Source organism: Patagioenas fasciata, chromosome 33, assembly GCF_037038585.1.
Source record: "Patagioenas fasciata isolate bPatFas1 chromosome 33, bPatFas1.hap1, whole genome shotgun sequence".
Taxonomy (NCBI): domain Eukaryota; kingdom Metazoa; phylum Chordata; class Aves; order Columbiformes; family Columbidae; genus Patagioenas; species Patagioenas fasciata.
In genome coordinates, this window is record NC_092552.1 from 462,426 (window position 1) to 484,722 (window position 22,297).

Consider the following 22,297-nt stretch of genomic DNA (forward strand, 5'->3'; position numbering starts at 1 on the left):
GCCCAATGAGGGCGGAGGGCAGCGCCGGCGGTGGGGGCCAGCCAATGGGAGGGGAGCCCCGCCTTGAGTGGCGGAGGGGCGGGCCAATAGGGGCGTGGCGGAGGCGGCGCGGCGGGCAGAGGCGCCATGTCGCGGCGGCGGTGGCGGGGCCCGCAGAGCGCCGAGGGCAGCGGCCGCGGGGGGGACATGGGGAAGATGGCGGCGGGCGGCGGCGGCGGGGGCGGCTCGGGCCGCTACTACGGGGAGGGCGGGCGAGCTCCCAAGCGCCAGAAGACGGAGAACGCGGAGCCGCCGCCTCACGGGCCTGGAGGGCCGGGGGGCGCCGGTGGCGGGGCCGGGGCTGCCGGAGCGGTGAGAGAGAGGGGGCGGGGGGGCGGGAAATGTCCCCTGGGGGGGGTGAGGGGGAAATGGGGGGGGGGGAATGTCCCCTATGGGGGGGGGGTTGAGGGGGAAATGGGGGGGGGTGAGGGGGGGAAGTGTCCCCTGTGGGGGGGGTGAGGGGGGGAAGTGTCCCCTGTGGGGGGGGTGAGGGCAAAATGGGGGGGGTGGGGGTGGGGAAATGTCCCCTATAGGGGGGGGTGAGGTGGGGAATGGGGGGGTGATGTGGGGAAATGTCCCCTATGGGGGGGGGGGTGAGGTAGGGAATGGGGGGGGTGGGGGGGTCAGCACCACAGGGGTGAAGAAAAGTGACAAAAATGGCTTTAAACCCAAAAAAAGGGGAAAGGGAAGAGGTTTGGGGGAGGGGGGGCACCCTGGTTTAACCCCTCCCCCGCCCAAACCACCCGCTTACAATTGGGGCTGAGGTCCCCATGCTGGTTATGTCAGGGGTGCCCCAAATAGGCACAATTTTGGTGCAATAAAGGGGCTTTTTGGGGTCTGTGCTGACTGGGGGGGTCTGTTGGGGTCTGCACTGATGGGGAGGGGGGGTGTGAATTTTCTCCCCCCCCCCAGCACCAAATTCAGACCCCCCCAGTGACCACTGGGGCTGAGGTTCCCATGCTGGTTATTCTAGTGGTACCCTAAATATTCATTAATTTTGGTGCAATAAAGGGGGTTTTTGGGGTCTGTGCTGAATGGGGGGGTCTGTTGGGGTCTGCACTGATGGGGAGGGGGGGTCTGATTTTTCTACCCCCCCCCAGCACCAAATTCAGACCCCCCCAGTGACCATTGGGGCTGAGGTTCCCATGCTGGTTATTCCAGTGGTGCCCTAAACATTCATTAATTTTGGTGCAATAAAGGGGGTTTTTGGGGTCTGTGCTGAATGGGGGGGTCTGCACTGACTTGGGGGGGTCTGTTGGGGTCTGCACTGATGGGGAGGGGGGGTCTGATTTTGATACCCCCCCCAGCACCAAATTCAGACCCCCCCAGTGACCATTGGGGCTGAGGTCCCCATAGTGGTTGTTTTAGTGGTGCCATAAATACTCATTAATTTTGGTGCAATAAAGGGGGTTTTTGGGGTCTCTGCTGACTTGGGGGGGTCTGTGCTGACTTGGGGGGGTCTGTTGGGGTCTGCACTGATGGGGAGGGGGGGTGTGAATTTTCTCCCCCCACCCAGCACCAAATTCAGACCCCCCCAGTGACCATTGGGGCTGAGGTTCCCATGCTGGTTATTTCAGTGGTGCCCTAAATATTCATTAATTTTGGTGCAATAAAGGGGGTTTTTGGGGTCTGTGCTGAATGGGGGGGTCTGGGCTGACTTGGGGGGTTCTGTTGGGGTGTGCACTGATGAGGAGGGGGGGTCTGATTTTGATACCCCCCCCCAGCACCACGTTCAGACCCCCCCAGTGACCATTGGGGCTGAGGTTCCCATGCTGGTTATTTCAGTGGTGCCCTAAATATTCATTAATTTTGGTGCAATAAAGGGGGTTTTTGGGGTCTGTGCTGACTGGGGGGGCCTGTTGGGGTCTGCACTGATGGGGAGGGGGGGTCTGAATTTTATACCCCCCCCAGCACCAAGCTCAGCACCACCCGGTGACCATTGGGGCTGAGGTCCCCATAGTGGTTGTTTCAGTGGTGCCATAAATACTCATTAATTTTGGTGCAATAAAGCGTCATTTTGGGCTCTTTGCTGACCCAATTTGTGCCCCCCCCCCCCAGGAAAACTACGAGGACCCCCACAAGACCCCGGCGTCGCCCGTCGTGCACATCCGGGGCCTCATCGACGGAGTGGTGGAGGCCGACCTGGTGGAGGCACTGCAGGAGTTCGGCCCCATCAGGCGAGGCGGGGGGCGCGTTTTGGGGGTCCCGTTGCGCGCCGGCGCCCCGGGGTGACCCCGGTTGTCCCCGCAGCTACGTGGTGGTGATGCCCAAGAAGCGGCAGGCGCTGGTGGAGTTCGAGGACATCCTGGGCGCCTGCAACGCCGTGAACTACGCGGCCGACAACCAGATCTACATCGCCGGCCACCCCGCCTTCGTTAATTACTCCACCAGCCAAAAGATCTCGCGCCCCGGAGACGCCGACGACTCCCGGGGGGTCAACAACGTGCTGCTCTTCACCATCCTCAACCCCATCTACTCCATCACCACGGTGGGTGGGGGGCACTGGGGGGCTGGGGGGGGTTGCTGTGAGGCTGGGGGTTGCTGTGGGGCTGGGGGTTGCTGTGGGGCTGGGGGGTCCCCATGAACTGGGGGTCTCTGTGGGGCTGGGGGAGGTCCCCATGAAATGGGGGTCCCTGTGGGTCTGGGGGGTCCCTGTGGGTCCGGGGGGGTCCCTGTGGGTCTGGGGTGTCCCTGTGGGTCCAGGGGTTCCCAGTGGGTCTGGGGGTCCCAGTGGGTCTGGGGGGTTCCCAGCGGGTCTGGGGGGTTCCCAGTGGGTCTGGGGGGTTCCCAGTGGGTCTGGGGTCCCAGCGGGTCTGGGGTCCCAGCGGGTCCGGGGGTCCCAGTGGGTCCAGGGTTCCCAGTGGGTCTGGGGGGTTCCCAGTGGGTCTGGGGGGTTCCCAGTGGGTTCTGGGGGTTCCCAGTGGGTTCTGGGCTCCCAGTGGGTCCGGGGGGGTCGCAGTGGGTCTGAGGGGGTCCCAGTGGGTCTGGGGGGGGTCCCAGCGGGTCTGGGGGTCCCAGTGGGTCCGGGGGTTCCCAGTGGGTTCTGGGCTCCCAGTGGGTCCGGGGGGGTCGCAGTGGGTCTGAGGGGGTCCCAGTGGGTCCGGGGGGGGTCCCAGCGGGTCTGGGGGTCCCAGTGGGTCTGGGGTCCCAGCGGGTCTGGGGTCCCAGCGGGTCTGGGGGTCCCAGTGGGTCTGGGGTCCCAGCGGGTCTGGGGTCCCAGTGGGTCTGGGGGTCCCAGTGGGTCTGGGGGTGGTCCCAGCGGGTCTGGGGGTGGTCCCAATGGGTCTGGGGGTGGTCCCAGCGGGTCTGGGGGTGGTCCCAGCGGGTCTGGGGGTCCCAGTGGGTCTGGGGGTCCCAGTGGGTCTGGGGGTCCCAGCGGGTCTGGGGTCCCAGCGGGTCTGGGGTCCCAGCGGGTCTGGGGGTCCCAGTGGGTCTGGGGTCCCAGCGGGTCTGGGGGTCCCAGCGGGTCTGGGGTCCCAGCGGGTCTGGGGGTCCCAGCGGGTCTGGGGTCCCAGTGGGTCTGGGGGTCCCAGTGGGTCTGGGGTCCCAGCGGGTCTGGGGTCCCAGTGGGTCTGGGGGTGGTCCCAGTGGGTCTGGGGTCCCAGTGGGTCTGGGGGTCCCAGCGGGTCTGGGGGTCCCAGCGGGTCTGGGGTCCCAGCGGGTCTGGGGGTGGTCCCAGCGGGTCTGGGGTCCCAGCGGGTCTGGGGTCCCAGCGCGTTTCACGGGTGCCCGTGGCGCTGTGCCCCAGGACGTGCTCTACACCATCTGCAACCCCTGCGGGCCCGTGCAGCGCATCGTCATCTTCCGCAAGAACGGCGTGCAGGCCATGGTGGAATATCCGGCTGCGCGCCCGCGCCCCCGCGACCCCCGGGACCCCCGGACACCCAAAACCCCAAAAACGGTGCCTTCGGCCCCAGAAACGTCCCTAGCGCCATAGACATTGAACTTGGCCCCACTTGGTTCATCCCACTCAACCTGAGCGGTTCCTGATTATGGTTTCGATTTGGCCACATTTTGGGGGACACTTGGGCCAAGTGGGATGAACCAAATTATTCCCCCCCCTTTAGACACCCAAAAACCCCAAAAATGGTCCTTTTAGCCCCATAAACGTCCCTAGCGCCATAGACATTGAACTTGGCCCCACTTGGTTCATCCCACTCAACCTGAGCGGTTCCTGATTATTGTCCCCCCTTTAGACACCCAAATGGCCCAAAAAAGGTGTTTTTAGCCCCATAAACGTCCCTAACGCTGCGGACTTGGCCACGTTCTGGTTCATCCCCCTCAATCTCAGTGTCCCCCAAATTATTCCCCCCCCTTAGACACCCAAACCCCCCAAAAATGGTCTTTTTAGCCCCATAAACGTCCTTAGCGCCATAGACATTGAACTTGGCCCCACTTGGTTCATCCCACTCAACCTGAGCGTTTCCTTCATTATTATTGCGATTTGGCCACATTTTGGTTCATCCCCCTCAACCTGAGTGTCCCCCAAATTATCCCCCCCCCCCTTTAGAGCCCCAAAACTGCCGTTTTTACCCCCAAAAAGCTCCTTAACGGCGCCCACGTTCGACTCGGTGCAGAGCGCCCAGCGCGCCAAGGCCTCCCTGAACGGCGCCGACATCTACTCGGGGTGCTGCACCCTCAAGATCGAATACGCCAAGGTACCGACCCCCCCAAAATGAACCCACCCCCCCGCCTGACCCCCCCGTTCCGCCTGACCCCCCCGTTCCGCCTGTTCCCCCGTTCCGCCTGTTCCCGCAGCCCACGCGCCTCAACGTGTTCAAGAACGACCAGGACACCTGGGACTACACCAACCCCAACCTCAGCGGGCAAGGTAAAACTGGGGGGGTCCTCAGGCGCCCCCCGCGATTTTGGGGTGAAAAGATGTGATTTGGGGGGGGTGACAACACCTGGAGGGGGTGCGTTGGGTGGTGGTTTGGTGGTTTATAGGGGTTTTTTGGGGGGGGTTGTGAGTCTTGGGTTGTGAACTGGGGGGTGATGGATTATGGGGGGATGCTTGGTGATGCGATTTGGGGGTGACCCCTGTGATTTGGGGGTGACCCCTGTGATTGTGGGGGTGACCCTCTGTGATTTTGAGGGGTGACCCCTGTGACTTTGGGGGAGTTCACCCCTGTGATTGTGGGGGGTGACCCCTGTGATATTGTGGAGGGAACCCCTGAGATTTTGGGGGTGTGACCCCTGTGATTTGAGGGGGAACCCCTGAGATTGTGAGAGGGGAACCCCTGTGATTGTGGGGGGTTCACCCCTGTGATTGTGGGGGGGTGACCCCTGAGATTTGGGGGGTGACCCCTGCGATTGGGGGGGTGACCCCTGTGACTGTGGGGTGACCCCTGTGATTGGGGGGTGGCGGGGGGACGCGCGCGGCGGCCGCGCACACAGCGCAGGGTTAGGGGGGCGCGCAGAGCCGCTGGTGCCGGAGAACAGGCGCCCGCAACACCGGGAACAACACCAGAACAACACCAGAACACCCCCAGAACAACACCAGAACAACACCAAGAACACCCCCAGAACAACACCAGAACAACACCACGAACACCCCCAGGAACAACACCAGAACACCCCCAGGAACAACACCACGAACACCCCCAGGAACAACACCACGAACACCCCCAGAACAACACCAGAACAACACCAGAACACCCCCAGGAACAACACCACAAACACCCCCAGGAACAACACCACGAACACCCCCAGAACAACACCAGAACACCCCCAGGAACAACACCAGGAACACCCCCAGAAACACCACCAGAACACCAGGAACACCCCCAGGAACACCCCCAGAACAACACCAGAACACCCCCAGGAACAACACCAGGAACACCACGAACAACACCAGAAACACCACCAGAACACCAGGAACACCCCCAGGAACAACACCAGAACACCCCTAGGAACAACACCAGGAACACCCCCAGGAACACCCCCAGAACACCACCATGAACACCACTGGAACACCCCCAGGAACACCACGAATAACACCACGAATAACACCAGGAACACCCCCAGGAACACCCCACCGCGCTCTGGATGCTCTGGGTGCTCAACACAGGCGGTTTAAAGCGCAGAAAACACCACTTTGCACACAAAAAAGGTTCAGTTTCAGGAGACCAAGTGCAGAAAACACCAATTTCCACACAAAAATGGCCGATTTCAGGAGATGGAACACAGGGAGCAGCTATTTCCACACAAAAAAGGCCAATTTCAGGAGGTGAAACACAGTGGGCGCCATTTTGCACACAGCAAAGGTCCCAGTGCGGGAGGCGAACACAGGAAACACCAATTTCCACACAGAAATGGCCAATTTCAGGAGATATTAACATGGAAGCAACAATTTCCACACAGAAATGGCCAATTTGAGGAGATGGAACACAAAGAAACACCAATTTCCACACAGAAATGGCCAATTCAGGAGGTGAAACGCAGTGGGCGCCATTTTGCACACAGCAAAGGTCCCAGGGCGGGAGACGAACACAGAAAACACCAATTTCCACACAGAAATGGCCAATTTTGGGAGGAGGAACACGGGGAGCAGCAATTTCCACACAGAAATGTCCAGTTTGAGGAGACATTAACACGGGGAGCACCAATTTCCACACGGAAATGTCCAATTCAGGAGGAGAAACACAGTGGGCGCCATTTTGCACACAGCAAAGGTCCCAGTGCGGGAGGAGAACACAGGAAACACCAATTTCCACACAACAAAGTTCAAATTTTGGGAGATGGAACACAAAGAAACACCAATTTCCACACAAAAATGGCCAATTTGAGGAGGCATTAACATGGGAGCACCAATTTCCACACGGAAATGGCCAATTTGAGGAGGAGAAACACAGTGGGCGCCATTTTGCACACAGCAAAGGTCCCAGTGCGGGAGGAGAACACAGAAAACACCAATTTCCACATAAAAATGGCCAATTTCAGGAGATATTAACATGGGAGCACCAATTTCCACTCAGAAATGTCCCATTTCAGGAGATGGAACACAGAGAAACATGAATTTCCACACAGAAATGTCCAATTCAGGAGGTGAAACACAGTGGGCGCCATTTTGCACACAGCAAAGGTCCCAGTGCAGGAGGCGAACACAGAAAACACCAATTTCCACACAAAAATGACCAATTTCAGGAGGTGGAACACAGAGAAACATGAATTTCCACACAGTTTTAGAGGTGAAACACGGTAAGTGCCACTTTCCACACAGGGAAGGTCCCAGTGCGGGAGGCGGAACACAGGAAACTCCAATTTCCACACAAAAATGGCCAATTTGAGGAGGCATTAACATGGAAACTCCAATTTCCACACAGCAAAGGTCCCAGTGCAGGAGGCGGAACACAGGAAACACCAATTTCCACACAAAAATGGTCAAATTTCAGGAGGCATTAACACGGGGAGCACCAATTTCCACACAGAAATGTCCAATTCAGGAGGAGAAACACAGTGGGCGCCATTTTGCACACAGCAAAGGTCCCAGTGCGGGAGGCGAACACAGGAAACACCAATTTCCACATAAAAACGGCCAATTTGAGGAGATGTTAACATGGAAACACCAATTTCCACTCAGCAAAGGTCCCATTTCAGGAGATGAAACACAGAGAAACATGAATTTCCACACAGTTTTAGAGGTGAAACACGGTAAGTGCCACTTTCCACACAGCAAAGGTCCCAGTGCGGGAGGCGAACACAGAAAACACCAATTTCCACACAAAAATGACCAATTTCAGAATACCAAGCACAGGAAACAGCAATTTCCACACAAAAACGGCCAATTTCAGGAGATGGAACACAAAGAAACCTCAATTTCCGCACAAACATGGCCAATTTCAGGAGGAGAAACACAGTGGGCGCCATTTTGCACACAGCAAAGGTCCCAGTGCGGGAGGCGAACACAGAAAACACCAATTTCCACACAAAAACGGCCAATTTCAGGAGGCTGAACACAGAAACACCAATTTCCACACAAGCAGGTCCCATTTGAGGAGACATTAACACGGGGAGCAGCAATTTCCACACAGAAATGTCCAATTCAGGAGGTGTTAACATGGGAGCACCAATTTCCACACAGCAAAGGTCCCAGTGCGGGAGGTGAACACAGAAAACACCAATTTCCACACAAAAATGGCCAATTCAGGATGCCAAGCACAGAAAACACCAATTTCCACACAGCAAAGGTCCCATTTCAGGAGGTGGAACACAGAGAAACATGAATTTCACACAGAAAAGGCCAATTCAGGAGGAGAAACACGGTGGGCGCCATTTTGCACACAGCAAAGGTCCCAGTGCGGGAGGAGAACACAGGAAACAGCATTTTCCACATAAAAGTGTCCAATTTGAGGAGGCATTAACATGGAAACACCAATTTCCACACAGAAAAGTAGAGATTTCAGAAGGAGAAACACGGGGAGCACCAATTTCACACAGAAATGTCCAATTCAGGAGGAGAAACACAGTGGGCGCCATTTTGCACACAGCAAAGGTCCCGGTGCGGGAGGAGAACACAGGAAACACCAATTTCCACACAAAAATGGTCAAATTTTGGGAGGAGGAACACGGAGAGCAGCAATTTCCACACAGCAAAGGTCCCATTGCAGGAGGTGGAACAGAGAAACACCAATTTCCACACAGTTTTTGAGGTGAAACACGGTAAGTGCCACTTTCCACACAGCAAAGGTCGCAGTGCGGGAGGCGGACACAGAAAACCCCAATTTCCACACAAAAATGGCCAATTTGAGGAGGCATTAACACGGGGAGCACCAATTTCCACACAGAAATGTCCAGTTTGAGGAGACATTAACACGGGGAGCAGCAATTTCCACACAGAAAAGGCCAATTCAGGAGGAGAAACACAGTGGGCGCCATTTTGCACACAGCAAAGGTCCCAGTGCGGGAGGCGAACACAGGAAACCCCAATTTCCACACAAAAATGGCCAATTTGAGGAGTTATTAACATGGGGAGCACCAATTTCCACTCAGAAATGTCCAATTTGAGGAGATGGAACACAAAGAAACACCAATTTCCACACAGAAATGTCCAATGTGAGGAGGTGAAACACAGTGGGCGCCATTTTGCACACAGCAAAGGTCCCAGTGCGGGAGGCGAACACAGAAAATCCCAATTTCCACACAAAACCGGCCAATTTGAGGAGGAGGAACCCCAAGAAACCCCAATTTCCACACAAAAACATCCCATTTGAGGAGGCATTAACACGGGGAGCGCCAATTCCCCCCCAAACGCCCCATTCCGGAGGCCGAGCGCCATTTCCACGCCGCATTCCCACGCAAAGCCCCGAGGACCCCCCCCGTCCCTCGGGGGCGGCTGTTCCCCCCCCCCCCCGGCGGGTGTTGTGCGGTGGGGGTGTTGTTGTGTGACTGTCGCCCCGTGTAACGCAGGGGCCGCCGGACGCCGCCTTTCCCGCCCCGCTCGGCCCCCCCGGTAAGAGAAACGCGGCCGCTTTAAGGACTCTTTTGTAACTTGTGCGCCCCCCGTGCTGTAAGTAGCCCCTTTTTTCCATCTTTATCGCCCAAAAACGCCGTCTTTGCGACTTTTTTGTGGGGTTTCAAAGGGGATCATAGGGAGCGAGTGGGACGAACCATTCGGGGGGGGGGGGGGGGTAGGACAAGACCACTCGCTGTGATTTGGGGGGGGTGTTAGGACAAGACCACTCGCTGTGATTTGGGGGGGATGTTAGGACAAGACCACTCGCTGTGATTTGGGGGGGGGTGTTAGGACAAGACCACTCGCTGTGATTTGGGGGGGGGTGTTAGGACAAGACCACTCGCTGTGATTTGGGGGGGGGTGTTAGGACAAGACCACTCGCTGTGATTTGGGGGGGGTGTTAGGACAAGACCACTCCCTGTGATTTGGGGGGGGTGTTAGGACAAGACCACTCCCTGTGATTTGGGGGGGGTGTTAGGACAAGACCACTCGCTGTGATTTGGGGGGGGTGTTAGGACAAGACCACTCCCTGTGATTTGGGGGGGGTGTTAGGACAAAACCACTCGCTGTGATTTGGGGGGGGTGTTAGGACAAGACCACTCGCTGTGATTTGGGGGGGGGTGTTAGGACAAGACCACTCGCTGTGATTTGGGGGGGTGTTAGGACAAGACCACTCGCTGTGATTTGGGGGGGATGTTAGGACAAGACCACTCGCTGTGATTTTGGGGGGGGGTGTTAGGACAAGACCACTCGCTGTGATTTGGGGGGGTGTTAGGACAAGACCACTCGCTGTGATTTGGGGGGGTGTTAGGACAAGACCACTCGCTGTGATTTGGGGGGGTGTTAGGACAAGACCACTCGCTGTGATTTGGGGGGGGTGTTAGGACAAGACCACTCGCTGTGATTTGGGGGGGGTGTTAGGACAAGACCACTCGCTGTGATTTGGGGGGGGGTGTTAGGACAAGACCACTCGCTGTGATTTGGGGGGGGGTGTTAGGACAAGACCACTCGCTGTGATTTGGGGGGGTGTTAGGACAAGACCACTCGCTGTGATTTGGGGGGGGTGTTAGGACAAGACCACTCGCTGTGATTTGGGGGGGGTGTTAGGACAAGACCACTCGCTGTGATTTGGGGGGGGTGTTAGGACAAGACCACTCGCTGTGATTTGGGGGGGGGTGTTAGGACAAGACCACTCGCTGTGATTTGGGGGGGGGTGTTAGGACAAGACCACTCGCTGTGATTTGGGGGGGGTGTTAGGACAAGACCACTCGCTGTGATTTGGGGGGGTGTTAGGACAAGACCACTCACTGTGATTTGGGGGGGGGGTGTTAGGACAAGACCACTCACTGTGATTTGGGGGGGTGTTAGGACAAGACCACTCGCTGTGATTTGGGGGGGGTGTTAGGACAAGACCACTCACTGTGATCTGGGGGGGTGTTAGGACAAGACCACTCGCTGTGATTTGGGGGGGGTGTTAGGACAAGACCACTCGCTGTGATTTGGGGGGGTGTTAGGACAAGACCACTCACTGTGATTTGGGGGGGTGTTAGGACAAGACCACTCACTGTGATTTGGGGGGGTGTTAGGACAAGACCACTCACTGTGATTTGGGGGGGGTGTTAGGACAAGACCACTCACTGTGATTTGGGGGGGTGTTAGGACAAGACCACTCACTGTGATTTGGGGGGGGTGTTAGGACAAGACCACTCGCTGTGATTTGGGGGGGGGGGTGTTAGGACAAGACCACTCGCTGTGATTTGGGGGGGTGTTAGGACAAGACCACTCGCTGTGATTTGGGGGGGTGTTAGGACAAGACCACTCGCTGTGATTTGGGGGGGGTGTTAGGACAAGACCACTCGCTGTGATTTGGGGGGGTGTTAGGACAAGACCACTCGCTGTGATTTGGGGGGGTGTTAGGACAAGACCACTCACTGTGATTTGGGGGGGTGTTAGGACAAGACCACTCGCTGTGATTTGGGGGGGTGTTAGGACAAGACCACTCGCTGTGATTTGGGGGGGGGTGTTAGGACAAGACCACTCACTGTGATTTGGGGGGGGTGTTAGGACAAGACCACTCGCTGTGATTTGGGGGGGTGTTAGGACAAGACCACTCGCTGTGATTTGGGGGGGGGTGTTAGGACAAGACCACTCGCTGTGATTTGGGGGGGTGTTAGGACAAGACCACTCGCTGTGATTTGGGGGGGGTGTTAGGACAAGACCACTCGCTGTGATTTGGGGGGGTGTTAGGACAAGACCACTCACTGTGATTTGGGGGGGGTGTTAGGACAAGACCACTCACTGTGATTTGGGGGGGGGTGTTTTACCGCTTTAAATGTCATAATTTAATTAGAAATGTCGCTTTTTGTACGTTTTGTGTAATTGAAGGGTGGGGGGTGGGTGGGGGTCCCCAGGCTCCCTGGAGTGGTTCTCCCCCCCCCCACAATAAGCCCAGTGTTGAGGTTTGGTGTCCCCCCCCCCCCAACAGGAGACCCCGGTGGGAACCCCAACAAACGGCAGCGCCAGCCCCCGCTCCTGGGAGACCACCCCGCCGAGTATGGTACGGACCGGGGGGGGGCACGGGGGGTGACATGGGGGTCACGACATGGGGGGGGTGACATGGGGGGGGTCACGACACGGGGGGGGTGACATGGGGGGGGTCGTGACATGGGGGGGGGTCACGACATGGGGGGGGTCGTGACATGGGGGGGTGACATGGGGGGGGGTCACGACATTGAGGGGGGTCGTGACATGGGGGGGTGACATGGGGGGGTTCACGACATGGGGGGGGTCGTGACATGGGGGGGTGACATGGGGGGGTCACGACATGGGGGGGGTCGTGACATGGGGTGACATGGGGGGGGTCACGACATGGGGGGGGTCGTGACATGGGGGGGTGACATGGGGGGGGTCACGACATGGGGGGGGTCGTGACATGGGGTGACATGGGGGGGGTCACGACATGGGGGGGGTTGTGACATGGGGGGGTGACATGGGGGTCACGACATGGGGGGGGTCGTGACATGGGGGGGGGTCGTGACATGGGGGATGACATGGGGGGGGTCACGACATGGGGGGGGTTGTGACATGGGGGGGTGACATGGGGGTCACGACATGGGGGGGGTCGTGACATGGGGGGGTGACATGGGGGGGGTCACGACATGGGGGGGGTTGTGACATGGGGGGGTGACATGGGGGTCACGACATGGGGGGGGACCGTGGCATGGGGGGGTGACATGGGGGGGGTCACGACATTGAGGGGGGTCGTGACATGGGGGGGGTCACGACATGGGGGGGGTCGTGACATGGGGGGGTGACATGGGGGGGGTCACGACATTGAGGGGGGTCGTGACATGGGGGGGTGACATGGGGGGGTCACGACATGGGGGGGGTCGTGACATGGGGGGGTGACATGGGGGGGTCACGACATGGGGGGGGTCGTGACATGGGGTGACATGGGGGGGCTCACGACATGGGGGGGGTTGTGACATGGGGGGGTGACATGGGGGGGGTCACGACATGGGGGGGGTCGTGACATGGGGGGGTGACATGGGGGGGGTCACGACATGGGGGGGGTCGTGACATGGGGGGGTGACATGGGGGGGGTCACGACATGGGGGGGGTTGTGACATGGGGGGGTGACATGGGGGTCACGACATGGGGGGGACCGTGGCATGGGGGGGATTGTGACATGGGGGGGGGTCACAACACGGGGGGGTTTGTGACATGGGGGGTGACATGGGGGTCACAACACGGGGGGTACCATGGCATGGCGGGGGTCATGATATGGGGGGGGTCGTGGCATGGGGGGGTGTCATGACATGGGGGGGGTCACAACACAGGGGGGACCGTGGCATGGGGGGGGTCATGATATGGGGGGGTCGTGACATGGGGGGGGGTCGTGATATGGGGGGGGTGACATGGGGGTTGCGACACGGGGGGGGTCACAACACGGGGGGGATTGTGGCATGGGGGGGGTCGTGACATGGGGGGGTGACATGGGGGTCACAACACGGGGGGGACGGTGGCATAGGGGGGGTCGTGACATGGGGGGGGTCGTGACATGGGGGGTCATGACACAGGGTGGGTCACAACATGGGGGGGACCGTGGCATGGGGGGGGTCATGATATGGGGGGGGGGTCATGACATGGGGGGGTCACAACACAGGGGGCACCGTGGCATGGGGGGGGTTGTGATATGGGGGGGATTGTGACATGGGGGGGGTCACAACATGGGGGGGATCGTGACATGGAGGGCGTCGTGACATGGGGGGGTGACATGGGGGTCGCGACACGCAGGGGGTCACAACACGGGGGGGCCCGTGGCATGGGGGGGGTCACAACATGGGGGTCATGAATTGGGGGGTTATAATGACTTGGGGGGGTTATCAGATACGGGGGGGTTATAATGACTTGGGGGGTTATAATGACTTGGGGGGGTTATGGTGATGACAGGGGGGTTATAATGACTTGGGGGGGTTATAATGACTTGGGGGGTTATAATGACTTGGGGGGGTTATGGTGGTGACAGGGGGGGTTATAATGACTTGGGGGGGTTATAATGACTTGGGGGGTTATAATGACTTGGGGGGGTTATGGTGGTGACAGGGGGGGTTATAATGACTTGGGGGGGTTATAATGACTTGGGGGGTTATAATGAATTAGGGGGGTTATGGTGATGACAGGGGGGGTTATAATGACTTGGGGGGTTATAATGACTTGGGGGGTTATAATGACTTGGGGGGGTTATGGTGGTGACAGGGGGGGTTATAATGACTTGGGGGGGTTATAATGACTTGGGGGGTTATAATGACTTGGGGGGGTTATGGTGGTGACAGGGGGGGTTATAATGACTTGGGGGGGTTATAATGACTTGGGGGGTTATAATGAATTAGGGGGGTTATGGTGATGACAGGGGGGGTTATAATGACTTGGGGGGGTTATGGTGATGACAGGGGGGGTTATAATGACTTGGGGGGGTTATGGTGATGACAGGGGGGGTTATAATGACTTGGGGGGGTTATAATGACTTGGGGGGTTATAATGAATTAGGGGGGTTATGGTGATGACAGGGGGGGTTATAATGACTTGGGGGGGTTATGGTGATGACAGGGGGGGTTATAATGACTTGGGGGGGTTATGGTGATGACAGGGGGGGTTATAATGACTTGGGGGGGTTATAATGACTTGGGGGGGTTATGGTGACTTGGGGGGGTTATGGTGATGACAGGGGGGGTTATAATGACTTGGGGGGTCCCCAATCTCTTCCCCCCAGGAGGCCCCCACGGCGGGTACCACGGCCACTACCACGACGAGGGCTACGGGCCGCCCCCTCCCCACTATGAAGGGCGCAGGATGGGTCCCCCGGTCGGGGGGCACCGCCGGGGGGGCCCCGGGCGCTACGGCCCCCAGTACGGGCACCCCCCGCCCCCGCCGCCGCCCCCCGAGTACGGGCCCCACGCCGACAGCCCCGTGCTCATGGTGTACGGGCTGGACCAGGCCAAGATGAACTGCGACCGCGTCTTCAACATCTTCTGCCTCTACGGCAACGTCGAGAAGGTGCGGGGGGGCTGGGCCCCGGCGCCGGGGGAGGTCAAGGTCGTCCAGGGGGTCTGGGGGGTGTTGATCCCCGTGTGTCCGTTTGGAGGTCAAGGTCGTCCAGGGGGTCTGGGGGGCGTTGATCCCCGTGTGTCCGTTTGGAGGTCAAGGTCGTCCAGGGGGTCTGGGGGGCGTTGATCCCCGTGTGTCCGTTTGGAGGTCAAGGTCGTCCAGGGGGTCTGGGGGGCGTTGATCCCCGTGTGTCCGTTTGGAGGTCAAGGTCGTCCAGGGGGTCTGGGGGGTGTTGATCCCCGTGTGTCCGTTTGGAGGTCAAGGTCGTCCAGGGGGTCTGGGGGGTGTTGATCCCCGTGTGTCCGTTTGGAGGTCAAGGTCGTCCAGGGGGTCCGGGGGGTGTTGATCCCCGTGTGTCCGTTTGGAGGTCAAGGTCGTCCAGGGGGTCCGGGGGGTGTTGATCCCCGTGTGTGCGTTTGGAGGTCAAGGTCGTCCAGGGGGTCCGGGGGGTGTTGATCCCCGTGTGTCCGTTTGGAGGTCAAGGTCGTCCAGGGGGTCCGGGGGGTGTTGATCCCCGTGTGTCCGTTTGGAGGTCAAGGTCGTCCAGGGGGTCTGGGGGGTGTTGATGCCCGTGTGTCCGTTTGGAGGTCAAGGTCGTCCAGGGGGTCTGGGGGGTGTTGATGCCCGTGTGTCCGTTTGGAGGTCAAGGTCGTCCAGGGGGTCCGGGGGGTGTTGATCCCCGTGTGTCCGTTTGGAGGTCAAGGTCGTCCAGGGGGTCTGGGGGGTGTTGATCCCCGTGTGTCCGTTTGGAGGTCAAGGTCGTCCAGGGGGTCTGGGGGGTGTTGATCCCCGTGTGTCCGTTTGGAGGTCAAGGTCGTCCAGGGGGTCTGGGGGGTGTTGATGCCCGTGTGTCCGTTTGGAGGTCAAGGTCGTCCAGGGGGTCTGGGGGGTGTTGATGCCCGTGTGTCCGTTTGGAGGTCAAGGTCGTCCAGGGGGTCTGGGGGGTGTTGATGCCCGTGTGTCCGTTTGGAGGTCAAGGTCGTCCAGGGGGTCTGGGGGGTGTTGATGCCCGTGTGTCCGTTTGGAGGTCAAGGTCGTCCAGGGGGTCTGGGGGGTGTTGATCCCCGTGTGTCCGTTTGGAGGTCAAGGTCGTCCAGGGGGTCTGGGGGGTGTTGATCCCCGTGTGTCCGTTTGGAGGTCAAGGTCGTCCAGGGGGTCTGGGGGGTATTGATCCCCCTGTGTCCATTTGGAGGTCAAGTTCATAAGCGGGGTCTGGGGGGTATTGATCCCCGTGTGTCTGTGTGAAGGTCAAGTTCATGGAGGTCAAGTTCATGGAGGGGTGTGGGTGTTTAACCCCGTGTGTCCTCTGAAGGTCAAGTTCACAATGGGGGTGTGGGTGTTTAACCCCTTGTGTCCTCTGAAGGTGAAGTTCATGGAGGTCAAGTTCAGGAAGGGGCCTGGGGGTGTTTAACCCCATGTGTCCATTTGAAGGTGAAGTTCATGGAGGGGTCTGGGTGTTTAACCCGTGTGTCCCGTGAAGGTGAAGTTCATGGAGGTCAAGTTCACAATGGGGGTGTGGGTGTTTAACCCCTTGTGTCCTCTGAAGGTGAAGTTCATGGAGGTCAAGTTCATGGAGGTCAAGTTCATGGAGGTCAAGTTCACAATGAGGGTGTGGGTGTTTAACCCCGTGTGTCCTGTGAAGGTGAAGTTCATGGAGGTCAAGTTCATGAAGGTCAAGTTCACAATGGGGTGTGGGTGTTTGTTTAACCCTGTGTGTCCCGTGAAGGTGAAGTTCATGGAGGTCAAGTTCATGGAGGGGTGTGGGTGTTCAACCCGTGTGTCCTCCGAAGGTGAAGTTCATGGAGGTCAAGTTCATGGAGGGGTGTGGGTGTTTAACCCCGTGTGTCCTCCGAAGGTGAAGTTCATGGAGGTCAAGTTCATGGAGGGGTGTGGGTGTTTAACCCCGTGTGTCCTCCGAAGGTGAAGTTCATGAAGAGCAAGCCGGGCGCGGCCATGGTGGAGATGGCGGACGGGTACGGCGTGGACCGCGCCATCACGCACCTCAACAACAACTTCATGTTCGGCCAGAAGCTCAACGTCTGGTGAGGAGCCGGCACGGCCCAGCCGCCCACAGCCACCCAGAACTGACCCAAAATGACCCAGAATGACCCAGAACGACCCAAAATGGCACAGAACGACCCAAAGATTGACACCAAAATGAGCCAAAACTGAGCCGAAACGACCCTAAATGACCCAAAATGACCCAGAACGACCCAAAGATTGACACCAAAATGAGCCAAAACTGAGCCGAAACGACCCTAAATGACCTAAAACGGCACAGAACGACCCAAAGATTGACACCAAAATGAGCCAAAACTGAGCCAGAATGACCCAAAATGACCCAGAACGACCCAAAGATTGACACCAAAATGAGCCAAAACTGACCCAGAACGACCCTAAATGACCCAAAATGACCCAGAACGACCCAAAATGGCACAGAACGACCCAAAGATTGACACCAAAATGAGCCAAAACTGAGCCAAAACGACCCTAAATGACCCAAAATGACCCAGAACGACCCAAAATGGCACAGAACGACCCAAAGATTGACACCAAAATGAGCCAAAACTGACCCAGAACGACCCTAAATGACCCAGAATGACCCAGAACGACCCAAAGATTGACACCAAAATGACCCAAAACTGAGCCAAAGTGACCCAAAGATTGACACCAAAATGACCCAAAACTGAGCCAAAAGGACCCCAAAATGACCCAAAACTGACCCAAAAGGACCCAAAACAACCCAACACTGACCCAAAAGGACCCAAAGATTGACCCTGCCCCACAGCGTGTCGAAGCAGCAGGCCATCTGGGGCAGTGTGGGGTGGCTGTGTGGGGTGGGTGTGTGGGGTGGGTGTGTGGGGTGGGTGTGTGGGGTGGGTGTGTGGGGTGCCCCACAGCTGCCCCACGGCTGCCCCACACCTCCCCGCAGCGTGTCCAAGCAGCAGGCCATCATGCCCGGGCAGTGTGGGGTGGGTGTGTGGGGTGGCTGTGTGGGGTGGCTGTGTGGGGTGGGTGTGTGGGGTGGATGTGTGGGGTGCCCCATAGCGTGCCCCACGGCTGCCCCACACCTCCCCGCAGCGTGTCCAAGCAGCAGGCCATCATGCCCGGGCAGTGTGGGGTGGGTGTGTGGGGTGGCTGTGTGGGGTGCCCCACAGCTGCCCCATAGCGTGCCCCACACCTCCCCGCAGCGTGTCCAAGCAGCAGGCCATCATGCCCGGGCAGTCCTACGGCCTGGACGACGGCTCCTGCAGCTACAAGGATTTCAGCGGCTCGCGCAACAACCGCTTCTCCACGCCCGAGCAGGCGGCCAAGAACCGCATCCAGCACCCCAGCAACGTGCTGCACTTCTTCAACGCGCCGCTCGACGTGCGCGAGGAGCACTTCTGCGAGGTGCCTGCCTCCCCATGCCCATCCCCACCATCCTCACCACCATCCTCACCACCATCCCCATCATCATCCTCATCCCCATCCTCATCCTCACCACCATCCTCACCACCATCCTCACCACCATCCTCATCCTCATCCCCATCCTCATCCTCACCACCATCCTCACCACCATCCTCACCACCATCCTCATCCTCATCCCCATCATCATCCTCATCCCCATCCTCACCACCATCCTCATCCTCATCCCCATCCTCATCCTCACCACCATCCTCACCACCATCCTCATCCTCATCCCCATCCTCATCCTCATCCCCATCCTCACCACCATCCTCATCCTCCTCCCCATCCCCATCCTCATCCTCATCACCATCCTCATCCTCATCCCCATCCTCATCCCCATCCTCATCCTCCTCCCCATCCCCATCCTCTTCCTCATCACCATCCCCATCCTCATCCCCATCCTCATCCCCATCCTCATCCTCATCCCCATCCCCATCCTCTTCCTCATCCCCATCCTCATCCTCACCACCATCCTCACCACCATCCTCATCCTCATCCCCATCCTCATCCTCACCACCATCCTCACCACCATCCTCACCACCATCCTCATCCTCATCCCCATCCTCATCCTCACCACCATCCTCACCACCATCCTCATCCTCATCCCCATCCTCATCCTCACCACCATCCTCACCACCATCCTCACCACCATCCTCATCCTCATCCCCATCATCATCCTCATCCCCATCATCATCCTCATCCCCATCCTCACCACCATCCTCATCCTCATCCCCATCCTCATCCTCATCTTCACCACCATCCTCATCCTCATCCCCATCCTCATCCTCATCCCCATCCTCACCACCATCCTCATCCTCATCCCCATCCCCATCCTCTTCCTCATCCCCATCCTCATCCTCATCACCATCCTCATCACCATCCTCATCCTCCTCCCCATCCCCATCCTCATCCTCATCATCACCATCCCCATCACCATGCTCATCACCATCCCCATCCTCATCCTCACCACCATCCTCATCACCATCCCCATCCTCATCCTCATCATCCCCATCCTCATCCTCATCATCCTCATCCCCATCCTCATTCTCATCCCCATCCTCATCACCATACCCATCGCCATCCTCATCCTCACCACCATCCCCATCCTCATCACCATCCCCATCCTCATCCTCATCCCCATCCTCATCCTCATCCCCATCCTCACCACCATCCTCATCCTCCTCCCCATCCCCATCCTCTTCCTCATCCCCATCCTCATCCTCATCACCATCCTCATCACCATCCTCATCACCATCCTCATCACCATCCTCATCCTCCTCCCCATCCCCATCCTCATCCTCATCATCACCATCGTCATCACCATGCTCATCACCATCCCCATCCTCATCCTCATCCTCACCACCATCCTCATCCTCCTCCCCATCCCCATCCTCATCCTCATCATCCCCATCCTCATCCTCATCATCCTCATCCCCATCCTCATTCTCATCCCCATCCTCATCACCATACCCATCGCCATCCTCATCCTCATCCCCATCCTCACCACCATCCTCATCCTCCTCCCCATCCCCATCCTCTTCCTCATCCCCATCCTCATCCTCATCACCATCCTCACCACCATCCTCATCACCATCCCCATCCTCATCCCCATCCTCATCCTCATCCCCATCCTCATCCTCATCATCCCCATCCTCATCCTCATCATCCTCATCACCATCACCATCCTCATCACCATCCTCATCCCCATCCTCATCACCATCCTCATCCTCATCCCCATCCCCATCCTCATCACCATCCCCATCCTCATCATCCTCATCACCATCCCCATCCTCATCACCATCCCCATCCTCATCATCCTCATCACCATCCCCATCCTCATCACCATCCTCATCCCCATCCTCATCACCATCGCCATCCTCATCACCATGCCCATCCTCATCCTCATCACCATCCTCATCCTCATCACTATCCTCTGCACCATCACCATCCTCACCACCATCCCCATCCTCATCATCACCATCACCATCCTCACCACCATCCCCATCCTCATCATCACCATCACCATCCTCATCACCATCCTCATCCTCCTCCCCCTCCCCATCCTCTTCATCCTCCTCCCCATCCTCCTCATCCTCATCACCCTTCTCATCCTCATCATCGTCCTCCCCATCCTCCTCCCCCTCATCCTCCCCCTGCCCATCCTCCTCCTCCTCCTCGCGTCCCCTTCCCCTCCTCCTCCCTTTCCTCCTCATTTCCCCTCCTCTTCCTCCTCTTCCTCCTCCTCCCCTCCCTCCCCGTCCCCCCGAGGGTGTCCCCGTGTCCCCATGTCCCGCGTCCCCTGTCCCCTGCAGATCTGTGACGAGCTGGGGGTGAAGCGCCCGACCTCGGTCAAAGTCTTCTCGGGAAAGAGTAAGAACCACGGGGGGGTCCCGGGGGGGTCCTGGGCCCCCAGCTGTCCCAGCCCCCCGGGGGGTCCCTGGGCGGGGGTCCCGTCCCCCAGGGTGTCCCTATGGGGGTGTTGGTGCCAGGGGTGACCTGGGACCCCCAGGGTGTCCCTATGGGGGTGTTGGTTCTGGGGGGGTCCCGTCCCATGTGGGGGTCCCATCCCATGTGGGGGTCCCATCCCATTGTGGGGGTCCCCGTGGGGGTCCCATCCCATGTGGGGGTCCCATCCCATTGTGGGGGTCCCCGTGGGGGTCCCATCCCATGGGGGGGTCCCATCCCATTGTGGGGGTCCCCGTGGGGGTCCCATCCCATGGGGGGGGTCCCATCCCATTGTGGGGGTCCCCGTGGGGGTCCCGTCCCATGGGGGGGTCCCATCCCATTGTGGGGGTCCCCGTGGGGGTCCCATCCCATGGGGGGGTCCCATCCCATTGTGGGGGTCCCCGTGGGGGTCCCATCCCATGGGGGGGTCCCATCCCATTGTGGGGGTCCCCGTGGGGGTCCCATCCCATGGGGGGGTCCCATCCCATGTGGGGGTCCCCGTGGGGGTCCCATCCCATGGGGGGGTCCCATCCCATTGTGGGGGTCCCCGTGGGGGTCCCATCCCATGGGGGGGTCCCATCCCATGTGGGGGTCCCCGTGGGGGTCCCGTCCCATGGGGGGGTCCCATCCCATTGTGGGGGTCCCGTCCCGGGGGTCCCTGTAAGGCCGTGCCCCCCCAGGCGAGCGCAGCTCCTCGGGGCTGCTGGAGTGGGACTCCAAGAGCGACGCGCTGGAGACGCTGGGCTTCCTCAACCACTACCAGATGAAGAACCCCAGTAAGTGCCGCCCCCCCAGACCCCCCCGGACCCCCCACTGACCCCCCCGGACCCCCCCGGCCCCCCACCCCGCTGACCCCCTTCTCTCCCTCCGCAGACGGGCCGTACCCCTACACGCTCAAGCTCTGCTTCTCCACGGCCCAACACGCCTCCTAACGCCCCCGACCCCTTTTAGGACGCGGGGGCCCCCTGCTCCCACCCCCCCCTTTTTAAGGAGAATGGTTGGACCCAACCCCCCCGCCTCTCAATAAACTCGTTTGGAAAACACGCAGCGTTCTGGGGGATTCGGGGGGATTTGGGGATGGGGGGGGGGTAAACAGCGGTTTGTGTGGCACCCCCATACTTGGAAGGGGCCACTTCCGCCTCGGTAGGAAGAGAGAGGGGGGACTTCCGCCTCGGTAGGGCAGGGGACTTCCGCCTCGGTAGGGAGGAGCTGGGAACTTCCGCCTCGGTAGTGGAGGGGACTTCCGCCTCGGTAGTGCAGGCGACTTCCGCCTCGGTAGTGGAGAGGACTTCCGCCTCGGTA

At 59.2% G+C, this 22,297-nt stretch overlaps 1 protein-coding gene across 1 annotated transcript; it reads left to right on the forward strand.

Moving 5' to 3' along the window:
- The first annotated feature begins 97 nt into the window (after window positions 1-97).
- HNRNPL (heterogeneous nuclear ribonucleoprotein L) lies at window positions 98-22,038 on the forward strand. The gene is made up of 13 exons (XM_065859425.2): window positions 98-351; window positions 2,098-2,216; window positions 2,290-2,527; window positions 3,788-3,873; window positions 4,601-4,697; window positions 4,798-4,870; window positions 11,979-12,050; window positions 14,766-15,049; window positions 17,021-17,142; window positions 18,292-18,493; window positions 20,863-20,920; window positions 21,676-21,771; window positions 21,869-22,038. Exons 1-13 carry the CDS (start codon window positions 127-129, stop codon window positions 21,925-21,927), a joined length of 1,731 nt encoding a protein of 576 aa, XP_065715497.1. The 5' UTR covers window positions 98-126; the 3' UTR covers window positions 21,928-22,038.
- Window positions 22,039-22,297: the final 259 nt, after the last annotated feature.

Bases quoted from the DNA above. Each gene is read 5' to 3' on its own strand.
- HNRNPL (XM_065859425.2), top strand. From the start codon at position 127: ATGTCGCGGCGGCGGTGGCGGGGCCCGCAGAGCGCCGAGGGCAGCGGC. The intron at 12,051-14,765 runs GTACGGACCGGG...TCTTCCCCCCAG, and splicing joins AGACCACCCCGCCGAGTATG to GAGGCCCCCACGGCGGGTAC. The intron at 17,143-18,291 runs GTGAGGAGCCGG...ACCTCCCCGCAG, and splicing joins GGCCAGAAGCTCAACGTCTG to CGTGTCCAAGCAGCAGGCCA.